We start from the raw sequence: 12470 nt of genomic DNA, 5'->3' as shown, positions 1-12470 counted from the left end.
ATGACCCCACTTCAAAAAACACAAACTATCCCTTTAATGCTGGTTTGTCAGCAGTAATTCGGCCATGGAGACCACAGCGTGAGAGAATTCAACAAACTGTTCTTGTAGATACAGGGGTTTCTGGTGACCAGTTCTCAAGTAGCTCTGCTGCAGTTGAAAAAGGGCTGGCCCTGGAATGCCGAAGCAACAACGGTCTTCTCGAACAGTTGTTTCATGGGGCCTGACTGACCTGGGCTTGTCATGAATGTCACCAGTTTCTTCAAATCTTTTTTAATCCTGGCCACTTGACATTTGAATACTCTGAAGATGTCTGCCACCTCAGCAGCAGACTTGATCTTGATGATCAGCACTTCGGTCTGTGGTTGAATCTTTGGCATGATGTCAGAGGTCAGATTACACTTCACATGAAGGTCTGATGTGCTGGGGTTCTTTTTATACACACCTGGGAATGTGTCAATTACAGTATTTGTCAGCGCTAATCTGTGATTGGTTAAATCATTTAAAGACACAACAAGACTTTTTCCCAAGCAAAATCTGAACTTTCTGTCCAAATTAACTCAATGAATGATACACAACTTTATTTTGGTATAATAAGCACAATCTAGGGGCCTTTGCCTTTCATACAAGCCTTTTCTTATTTCAACTAATCAACTACAAGTCAAGTTATTATTTGTTGTTCCTATAACTTGGATAAGCGACAAGACTTTTGTCAGGGACTGTACTTTGATCCCTAATAATGATTAATCGGCAAGACTCCAGTAATACCCAAGCACAGATCCTGGCCTCACTACACCTACGGTGCATAATTATGGGCAGTGAAAGTTAATTTAAGATGTTCAGGTTGGCAACTTGGATTAATTAACTTTTTCAGTGTCTTGTTTTAAAATTTGAAACAATAGAGACACTTTGATGCGCACACTAAGAGTCATTAAGAGGGGTGTTGTTGTTCGGGGGTGTGGGGGAATTTTATGAGATGGGAAAAACTAATCAATACAACAATGTTACTGTAAATACTAGCTCTATACTGGACTCTATCGATGTAAGTTCTTATGAGGGTAAGCTCCACATCAATAAGACTGAACTGCAGTTCAAACTTTAGCTGACATGCTGATGTTAGCAAAATTGATTGATGGAAGCAGAGCATAGTTATTGTCAGGCTGACCCTAATATGCCCTAAAATGGTCACAGTAGTGCTTCTGTCTTAATGGTTCTATGCACAACTGAACACATGCGGAAAACGGATGTCTGTGATTTGGCGAACTAGTCTCCTATCGTTTTGAGGAATGCCCTGGAGGGTCAGGAAAGACAGAGCAGACAAACCCTGGACATGTGAAGTCACCAGATGGGAGATCTTGCTCTCCTTGTTAGTTGTGACTCCAGTCTGCAGACGACCAGAACTGCAGAGGGCAGTTTGAAGCACACCGTGCTGTAATTTCATGACTCCCAGGTATTGGCACGGTCCACAGAAATGGGCTTTCTTTAAAGACTGCTTTGTTAACAGCAAATTGGCCATTATTGATTTTGGCTGCACACTCTCTTGGGTCTTAATTTTATAAGCATTTGATCAGTTTGTTATAATATGTTTAATACGTTTTCAGTTAAAACAAAGTGCCTGTTAGGGCTGGTAATTTGGCTATATAGTGTTGTTAATATGGCAATTAGTAGGAGTCTCCTTAGGCACTGATGCCAATTTAATATGTGTGTAATTACGGAAATGGAATTTGCATTAAGAATTAACTCGGACTTTAAGATCAAATCTGATTATATGGACTTTTCATGAATTGAGGCCATTTTCTGCCCTCCCTAATGCCTCCTGATGTTTTCTATCACATCTCCCCTTATACCTAACATCTAAATGGAAATCACCAGCATCCATAAACATGCCTTCTCATGGAATGGAAAATGCAGGGGACTGATATAAGTAGATAAAGGGGATAGGGAATAGAATCGTTCTTCTATACCTCATTTACCAGCAGACCGCTTAGCGAGGCCATTGGCATTTCCGGGGTCAAGAGGGCAAAATGAATGTTCTTCATATCCTTTAGTGACTCGTAAAGAGGAGACCACTGACACATGCATGTACACACACACTCACACACGCACACGCCCAGCCTTACGCAGTCAGTGTGATTTATATCGAGACCTCTCAGGCGACAGTCATGGGCTGTTGACTCTGTCACAGCAGAACAAGAGAGAAACAACTTTATGGATGTGGATATTGAGCAACAGACATCAACAGAGAGGGCCAGAATAACAGGAAACCAGCCTTGACCTCTGTGGTGAGGGAGGGAAAAAGAGATGGCAAAGAAGCATGGATGGCTCTCCATCTTTATTTGCAGGAAAAGCTGCAGCAGAAAAAGAAACCATCAAGCTGGGTCAAGAATGTTACAGCCCCCACAGTCCCCTAATTAGTGACAAATGTGTCCTTGATTTGACTGTAAAGTAGTACGAAAGGCCAGCTTGACTCCCACAGAAAAGGGGATGCAAACAAAAGATAAAGCTAATAAAAGGTATGACACAACAGTGATCCAATTAAAATAATATCCCATTAGCGCTTCTTTTCCATCAGCGGTATCTTGGGTCAGGGGTTTTATGAATTGAACAAATGAATAAGAGTCGATAACACTGACCAGATTTCATTGTGGGGGACAACAAAAACAGGGGAAAGAGCTGATTATGTAACATGTTCAAGCTCCCTTTTTTTCTGTGTTTCATTGCATTCATCACTTTCTATTCTATTTTATCCATCTCTGTCCACTCTGCTCAACTCTGAGTGATGACATTGCCTCAACCAAGGTCTTTGATTAGTGCCGCTTCTAAATAAGGCACATCCTGTTGACCTTCCAAACTTTGCAATTTCCTATTAACTCTTCTCGCTCTGTTCCTCTTTCTTTCTCTCATCAGTTCCTTTTACACCACATCTCCTCTCTGAGGGATTGTGTCCTGCTGGGTAAACAGACCAAATACATCATAAAAGTCAGTGGAGCGGTATGTCATGCAGCATTTGCTTACTAAATTAGTTGTTTCTGCCATGATATCACACGTGCTCGCTTATGTGCCTCAGGACCAGCTGTTTTGAGAGGGATTGAGGCATGCACATTGGACGCTTCAGCATATATTGCTAATATTAATCTTACTGTAGATAGGCTTATCTAATATTTAGAGTAGTTCTGACTGATCCCATGAGAGGTGCGTAGCTTTAAGGCTTTATCCTAAGGAGTAAATCTAGCTATTTGCTACAGAGGAAACCTAAACCAACTGGACTGTGTAGTAAATTGTTGTAAAATCCTTTACATGAAACATTTGACAGCCCTGATACATTCTTCTGTTTACCACTGTCATTTTACTTCTCCTAGTGATGGAGAATGGGTCAGACTTTGGCATCTGACTTGTGCAATCCACTGACAAAACTGTTACTGCTGACTGACATCTATAACAAATTTAGGAAAATAATTTTGAAATGCTTGAAGCCAAAGATTGAGGTCTCCTTACTTAACAACAAACTTATTTTTACAACCATAATGCGTGTCACCTTTACTTGACAATGTCAAGAGAGACACTTTTTCAGTTTGACCCATCAGCATCAGTGCTGCTAAAGCAGTCAAACACATTGCATTGCTTGAGATTTATACAACGTTGTATTTGTTGCATATTGTTTCATTAGGGTGCAACTACAATTTCAGTAAATTGTAGGGATGCCAAGACTGTCAGTATACAAGATTCAATATTAGTTCCGATATTAAAGTCATAATTTGATGCTATTTTCAATTCAAAATGTATTTTTAGCATTAACGGCTATGCCCTTTGTTAGACTTTCTCATCTAGGTTTGTTAAGGGTTTGGCAAGTTCAAATAATATTCATCAAAACTAGAGACACCAGAGTTCATCAAAAAAAGGAATTTAACAAAAAACTGGAAAAGATAGAAATTCTGTTTATTAGAAAGTTTTGTTTCTCAAATACTGCTATTCCTCCTTTCTAAAAAATTAAATAAGGATCTTCTAGTACCAGTCAGTTGATTATCTTCGTGTACTCAGGTTAGGGGGCTGGAAGAGCAGCTGCAGACTGCCATTAAGCTAGCTGTGCCAATTTTTTTAGGTGTTGATATTTTCTTTTAAGATTGAATTTTTTGGCTCATTTCAATCGATTTCCAGTTTATAGGAAATTTAAGATTTAGCAACAGCATTTGTCTTGGAGGATATCAATGTTTTGGTACTGACTCGGGGGATGCCAATTTAGCTCTCGTCCTTACTGGATACCCATCCCTAGTTGCCAACAGGACTGCAGTACCACAGGATGCCCCAGTCAAACCCTTTCATATCTAATCAGCGAAAGGTGGGAGGTGGTCCAGGAAAGAGATTCCTGATTGAGTTAGAAAAGACATCTGACCCTTCGCACTGTATTCTCCACTGTTCCCCTTGAGGAAAGAGGAAGTTTGCAGAAGAATATTTTGTCCCGCCAACTTCAGACAGGTTATCCTGAACGTGTGCATACTCACTCCAATGTGATACAATAGAACACACACATACACAGACACACATAACCCAGGTCAAACACCAGGCATTTATAACCAACCTCATCCATGACCACAAAGCCTCGGCTTGATTAATTCAGCCTCTAGAGACATGGATCCCCAGGTTAAACAGCAGGCTCGCAGCAGAGAGCAGAGTGAGCAGTCTTGATGGATGACTGCAGCCCGCCACCCTGACACGTCTGATAAACTTAAAACGGCAGATTGGTTTTTAAACAATGTAGTCCTACCCACATGTTTACATCCATACACTGAGACCAGGGACATGCTTTCGCAATGACTACTAACATAGTTTGCTCCTTTCAGGCAAGGAATCTGTCACATTGTTAGATGTATGATATTGCAGTAGTTTGCGTGGTCAAGGAAAGAGATCATTTAGTTTAACTTGAATTTATGCTGCTGACACTGCTTAACCATCTGTGCTTGATCTCTTTCAGCCTCACATCAGACATGTGATCCTAAGAAGGTTGAAGACAGCCCGTGGATCTCCATGAGCGAGATGCAAATTGGCTGTTGGAGCAGCTTCATCAGCGAGGAAAAGACAGAGGTCCACATCCTCAACCTGAACTTTGCCCCCTCTGTAAGTATGTCAAGGTTATACAAATGAGCTGCTAAGCTACTAGTGCTAATTATGTAAATGTGAACAAAATATGCATGACAGGTAATGATAATATGTAAGTCACTTTTTTAGTAAAAATGCTTGCTTGCTACTTGCTTAACATGCATAGTAGCAATAAAATTCAGCAGGCAAACGAAACCCTCTCTGCAGACCAGATCATAATTGGAAACCGAACATATAAATTTAAAAGGCTGCACAATCTACACCACAGCTATCTGTCAAGCTGACAATTCAGCTCACTTGTCATTTAAATCCAATACCAATGCCGGTCATAGGTATGTTCTCATCAGCTAATTAATCATCCTTTTCAGTGGATGACGGTACAATATGTCAAGTCCAGTCACACGTAAGAAGCTTTCTGCCAGTTCATGCATCACACGTATGCTCCCCTTTTGTGCATTTTACACCTTTCTCAGATAATAGAACATGTCACTCATTGTTACAAACATGCAGCATATGGTTGAATTACATTTTTCCTTCATGTTCACATCTGGAAGCTCTGTCACATTGCATGCAGTGTGTCATTACAGTCAAAGCTGGAGTTGGAGAATATGGTGAAATATGGTGAAGACAAAGGTACAAAAGTAAATATTTTTAATAGATTGAAAGAATTATCAGAAGAATAGGCAAAGCAGCCATTGTGACAGGAGATATTTTAATCATTCATCATTCCAGGGTCACTGGCCGCAGTTAAATGGTAAAAAAATGACCTGTGTCCTATGTATTCCTGAATACAATTTCCTGAGGTCCAGGAAAGATGTGACTGACAATTCATAAGGACTTGGAAAGACAAGACAACCGTAGTGCCAAGAGAGTCACACTGCAAGTACACGAGGCCTTGTATTATTGACTTTCCTTTGATAATACCATTATCAAGTGTTATATATACTACAGCAGATGTGAAAGGACACACTGTGGGACCTTTCCTCAGCATTTAGAGAATTTGACCAGCTCTTATCGTGGCTGTCAGTCAGATAAGTCTTGGTCGTTTTACCCAGTTAGGAACCTGCCTAAACAAAAAAAAAAAAAAAAAAAAACTGACTGCAGCCCTGCTATTGTCCACCTGGGCTCACTATCACAATGTCATAGACTACCGGGACACTTACATGGAACAGTAAATGTAGTTTTCCAACTATGATGAGTCAAAATTTCTTCTGTGGACGAATGGATAAGCTGGCAGAGGTTGACTGATAGTTCTCTTGTTTCTATACTGAGGCTAATCGCAAACAAGGAGCAGCTGGCAGACGAGTGGTAAGCTGACTCAACTCTGCTAGTTGGCAGGCAGGAGAAATATGGCAACTTCAGAATGACCTAATGAGAGGTTAGTGTGCCCAATAGATAGAGTCAAAAGATAAACTAGAGTCAGAGGAGGTGATAAGAAATGAGCAACATATATGTAATATGATTTTTGGTGGTATGTGGGAGCCAATTTTACACATAAAAATCTGTTTATAGGTATTAGGAAGTACTACTGTATATGTTACCAACATTTTACAAAGCTTTTGGTGGCTCCAGGGAGAGTTTGGCGAAATCTGATAAAATTCCTATGTAATAAAACACCTCAAGTGATGTCACTTGATTCATCATCGGTGTGGGCTACAGGTTTAAAAATATGAAAATCTTATTATGGGTTATAGACACAGTAAGTAAGATTACCAGACCTCTGTCGCACACTCCTCGGCTCACTCCTCTGCTCAAGGATTTGACAAAGAAGAAGAATCTGTAGATCAAAAAAGAATATGTTTTTGCTGCACTGAGTTTGAATAGTTTTTCCAAGCTGTCCATCACAAGTCAAACAGTTTTAGTGTGATGCTAAATCTGCGCTCTTTTTACATTCTTTTGGTTAATATTGTTGTTGTACATTTAATATTGTTGTTGCACAAACTCTAACCCTAATCTTTAAATAAATAAGCCCCTCAAAACCTTTTTCCCATGCTATGAAATATAAACACATACACGACATGTGCAACCTTTATCAGCCAGATGACTAGCTAACCCTTAACAGATGCCAGACATAACAGAACTATGGTGTTTGTCAGCATGCCACAGCTAAACAGGCCTCTATGGCAACCTAGCTCTGCAATTTTGGCTATGAGTTTAAAGAATTCCTTTTTACAGCTAAACAAACACAGACCATAATTGCAAGCAGTGTATTGGGTCTTTTTGATTGTGAAACCTTTAGATTTGGGGAATGACAGCAGAAAGTAACTCCAGCAAACTTTTAATCTATATGTTGTTATTGTTGTGCCAGACTCCATTTTTCACTGTCCAACATTGTCGGTCAGCTCACATTAGTCATCTCTTTATCAGCGTGCTCTGTTTGTTTGCTTCTTCTGTTTGTTCTCACTTAGACTTCTTTATGTAGTACTTTCACATAACGTGTGTTAAGCAACTCTTGTTTGTCTATTGTCTCTTTTTATTTTCACTCTGTTGGCCATTCTTTCTCATTTGGTAGTGATTATTAGGAGGGAAGTAGATGTGCTATGTGCAGTCTAGGCTCAGGCACCAGCACAGGATAGTGCAATACAATGCCTGAATCCATCACCTCTAGAAATCCCTCAGTTTCTTCTTGGAAAGCTTTCAAGAATCATGTCATAATTTTTCTGTCAAGGGAAACTTTCACTAGCAAGTTAAGCTGATTTATACATTGTGAGGGCTTTTACTTCAGATGATTCTTCTGAATTTGACATTTTAGGACACTGAAGTTTAGTTTTGATGTTACAGAAGACACATTAAGTGTCTGGTGCCTGGGTCTGTAAGAGGTGTGTTTCCTTACTTGGCTTTAAGTAAAATTGCAAACATTATGCAAGCAGGTCAAGCTTTTCCCTCACAGACTAGGTTTCTGGAATAAATATTGCTGCTTTTTGCCAAGTCTTTAGTCTCATTTAATGGACTGCAGTGTTACAGCATATTTAATGGACTGGAAATTTGAAGGAAAAGCAGTTTGATGACTAAACAGATTTAAAGCATATTAGGAGGGAAATGCTTCTCGCAGTCATCTTATAAGGCCTGGAGAGAAAAAACAGACACATTATCTTGTGTGGAAAAGGAAGGAAAGACTCATTTCATTGCAAAATGTTTGCGTTTGTTCAAGTTTTGTTCAAGTCTTCTAAAATAGTGTAAATTGGCCTGTGGTTTCTGGGTGGAATTTGGCTTGGGGGTCTGTATGACGCAATGGATGTGGTACAAAGTTAACACATTCTGTTTTCTTTTGGACATATGAGTGAATGCATTATCAAACGAAAGAAGAAAGTAGCCATGAGATCTCCTAACACAGACCTCTTATCTACACTTGACTGTCTGTTTAGAGCAGATTTTTCTTGTAAACACAGAGGAAGGCGAACGTCTTCATCTCTTGCCAAAATGTCCAGTCGGACGGGAGGTTTGCACTCGCCTCCCCCCTCCTTTGTCCTCTAAATTTTTCTTATCACCTTTTTCCCCATCCCTTTTGTTTTTTATACTGATTTACAATCTGCCAGACACAGTTTACTCTCACAGTTTGACCGCACAGAGAATTATAAAGGGAGCATCAAGGGGCTGCCACTGGCCAGGAGAATTCATAGGGAGGAGCTGCTTGTACAGGGTCCATTGATGTCACACACTGGCTTGGGTAGTCGGGTTCTTGGCACAAGGCCGAGACTAGACCAACGGAGCCAATTCAAGTTAAGAGAGAGAGACAAAAGAATAACTGGAAACTGCATCAGCAAAGGCCCTTCAAAAAATGCTCTCGAGAAAAAAAAAAAAAAGTCTGAAGAGGAAAACAATTGTATCTTGAAAGCACAGGAACAAAAGTAGCAAAGGTGAGTGATCAGGGTCAGAGGCAGTCAAGACTGGGGAGTTCAGAATGAAAGAATGAAAGTCACAAAAGGATGAAGGTAGGGAAACAAGACTACAAAGACAATGAAGCTCATTAGGAAAGAGTAGTTAAGGGAAACACCACAGAGTTATCTCTGCGTGAGGCACAATGAACGCCGTAGGAAATGCCATTCATTCATTAACTGCATGTCATGCAACACAATTCAGGTGAAACTGAGGTGGTGTTTCTGGGAAAACAGTGGATTAGTACAATGCAAAGTTTCTTTGATAGATAGAGACTCATGTTTTCAACTAGAATGGCATTCTGTAGAGCGTATACCTCCACCAAGTTTCCACAGATACATTTAATCCAATAGCAAACTCGATAGCCCGGTGTCACTCTAGATTTTAAACCGACCATAACTATAGTTTGAGCTCACCAGATCTCGAATCCCCATCAAATTGAACTCACTCATAGATACCAGCCACCTGAATATGCAAGATTTTTTTCTTCCAGATCCATGCATTATTCTCTCAGAAAAAAGCCCTTTTTTGCAATGTTAAAGTAGTGAGAAAATGTCACTGGATCTATACCTTTTATCCTGATCTGCACCAAAAGTGTATAGGATCTATTCTGGGACAAGACATGTCCTCCATCAAAGTTTTATGGAAATATGGTCAGTAGCTATTGTTAAACCCTGCTGACTGACTGATCAACCAACCAACCAACCAACCAACCAACCAGCGGACTCATAAGAAAACGCAACCTTCTTGGTGGAAGTTATAATTCAGTCCCTCTTATGTTTCATATGTCTTTTTATAAATTCTGAACAGATGATGGAAAGCGATGTCTCGTTGAAATGTTGAAACAACAACAAAAAGCAAGGCACCACTGAGCAGGTCTTTTTCACTGATGATCCTGCCTCCGTTTTTTTCATTAACAAATGTTACCATGTTTTCACCCGGGATTGCAGTGCCCCCTTGGCAATGCCCCATATTTTAAAGGAGAAGACTGAACACATTTATGAGGTGCAGCAGCCATTATGCAAAGCCCACGCTGTACAAGGCATTGCTAATATGGTTTGTGTGTGTGTATGTGATGACAGATCTCTGACCATGGCACTGGGCATGCAAGTGTCTCTTTCCAATGCATCTGTGCTTTGCTTGCAGGCAATTTGTTGATGGTCTCCTTAGACCTAATTTGTTCCGCACTGGTCTGAAAATTTCCATCGCACAGGCCTTAGCTCATCATAATTCTCATGGATCAAACCCTGGTAGCATCAGGTAGCAAGTAAATGAATTTAATATTAGGAATTCACACTGTTTCCCCAGCATGCTCATTGTCTCCCCAGCAGGCCAGGCTCTGAAAACAATCCACCGCCACATAAACAGAATAAAGTATTTTGTGTCAATAGGCATCACAGATGGATGAAAGCAGAAATTTGTATTTATGAATGCTAAGTTCCCACAAAAGCATTACACTGGATTTCTTTTCTTTCTTTCTTTCTTTTTTTTTTTTTTGAAAAAAAGCTGTTCATTTCTAATGCATTGAGTCATACAATTGAAGCAATTTGAAATCCATGACTATTTTACTTTTCTCAACCCAATTATCTTAGGTCTATTACAAGAGTCAAAGTAATTAGAACTAGGATTTATTTGAATTAAGGCAACCTTGGAAACAAATGACTGTAAACTCAAAGACTTATTAGTCCTCAATGAAAAGGTTTACTCATCGTAACTCAGTGGTACCAGCTTTACCCAACGCACATGTGGAGCATGGTAATTAAGGCTGATTCATAGAGTCACTGTGGTGGTGATTTGTAAATCACATCGCCATTGTGTTTCCCTCAGCTGGAAATATGGTTAATGAGATATTACATTATGTGTTAAATTATGTTAATTACATTTTATACACAGTATATAAATACCAACATGACCAGCCATTTGTGGGGGGAGTACACTGGGCTGTAAGTTAAAAAAATACATCAAATTATAATTTATTACATAGTTTCAATGCTACCAAGACAAAAAGCATACATTCATAAAACATGCAACTCACAGCACATCATGTAAATATATGATTCTGATAACTTTTGATTTGCTTTTGTCTTATTCCTATTGTTGACTCGCACTGCATAGAGACTCAAGAATAGAACCAAGCAGCAATACCTCATTAATGTCTCTTGTCAATACGAAGGCAGACAGCAAAGACAGCTTCTTGTCTGTCTTTGCGAGCCCTCCTCAAATGACAGGCACTGCTTTTTCCAGAGAGGTGTATGTGTTGACGTTTCATTGTTGTGAAAATAAGGATAATTGTCACATCCCCCCCACTGATTTTTGCAATAGGGCAGAAATGGAATCAAACTTAAATTGCAGTTGGAACTATTTTTAAACTAAGTGCTGCAAGCAGAATGTCTCTCTGCTCCATCTGCTTGAGGTCTGTTCATTTAATGATACTCCATGCCAGATGGGGAGGTTTGCATGTAGAGGAATTGTCATATTCTATTTTACAGACAAAATAAATGATGGTTTGAAATTGGCATTTTGGCAGATTTGAATCTGTGCAAAAAGGTCATAATGATTATTATTACTTTGTACATTTGTGATAGAAGTTTAATTGATTTACATTTACATTTCCCCACATCCCACAGCTAGAGCAAATGATAAATTAATCTGTCATCTATTAAGTTTGATGTACTCGTAAAATTAATGCACAATCATGCTTAAGGTCACGCCTTAAAATCTTTGGTGCTGTGCATGTAATGGGAGGAAGAATCTTCAAAATGTATCCATACACTGTGCTGCGTTACAGCACAGTTAGGAGTTGTGTAACTGGTGCAAAATTGTTGCCAGACAATATTGTTTAAACTGCTGAAAACATTTCATAAAGTCTTTCTTTTTTTTGGTTTATCCAATTGTTTGTCTAACACAGTGCGAACACAGCATGGTACACTCACCAAAACTCATTATAGGCAGCACAGTTGTTCCAATATGGATGCCTTCATGGGGGTGAGTGGATATTTATGCCACACCATTTCTTCATGTTCCTAATCAGTCCCAGTGTTCCACCTGGAGATTTACACTGCCAAACGTTCTTTGCTTGCAACGCAATCATAAACTCTGGACGTGAAAACTGGAAATATAGTACATTGGGTTTATTTTAAAGTAATCTAGTAAGAATGTAATTTTTTCCCTCCCTCAGGACCTCAAAATGTTCTCGCTGGAGATGGTTAATGCCACGGCAATGAACCTCATCATCCTCATTTCTCCAGGAAGCGCCTACTGTCTATGCAGAATCAACGCCAATGTTAACATTTACGTGAGTAATACCTCTTTGTGTTTCTACGCCAGCATTCAGGCTCACATCCAGCATTTTCCTGGATGCAAGATGGGCGGCTATACAAGGAGTGGAGGGAAAATAAATTAGCTTGATATGTGACACTGTTGTATGTGATTCCATTATGAGGGTTGCCATTGATAAAAAAGGTTGTTCTATGAGTACTAACTAATCATAATAAATTAAGAGG

The 12470-nt window shown here is 39.6% G+C and overlaps 1 protein-coding gene across 4 annotated transcripts in view; it reads left to right on the top strand.

The window, feature by feature from the left end:
* The window catches only part of eng (endoglin), a 45181-nt gene that overhangs the window by 13390 nt on the left and 19321 nt on the right, over positions 1 to 12470 (top strand). The window contains exons 3-4 of one of the 4 annotated variants that reach the window (XM_037117125.1): positions 4967 to 5109; positions 12146 to 12262. The exons of 1 other annotated variant lie outside the window; for it this stretch is intronic. In XM_037117125.1, coding sequence (XP_036973020.1) covers positions 4967 to 5109; positions 12146 to 12262 — 260 coding nt within the window. Of the gene's footprint in view, positions 1 to 4966; positions 5110 to 6450; positions 6470 to 12145; positions 12263 to 12470 lie in introns of those variants that run through there. 2 more of the 4 variants (XM_037117127.1, XM_037117126.1) reach the window with 2 other exon arrangements.

The sequence above is a fragment of the Acanthopagrus latus genome, chromosome 12 (genome assembly GCF_904848185.1).
Source record: "Acanthopagrus latus isolate v.2019 chromosome 12, fAcaLat1.1, whole genome shotgun sequence".
Taxonomy (NCBI): domain Eukaryota; kingdom Metazoa; phylum Chordata; class Actinopteri; order Spariformes; family Sparidae; genus Acanthopagrus; species Acanthopagrus latus.
This window is presented reverse-complemented; position numbering and strand designations above follow the sequence as displayed.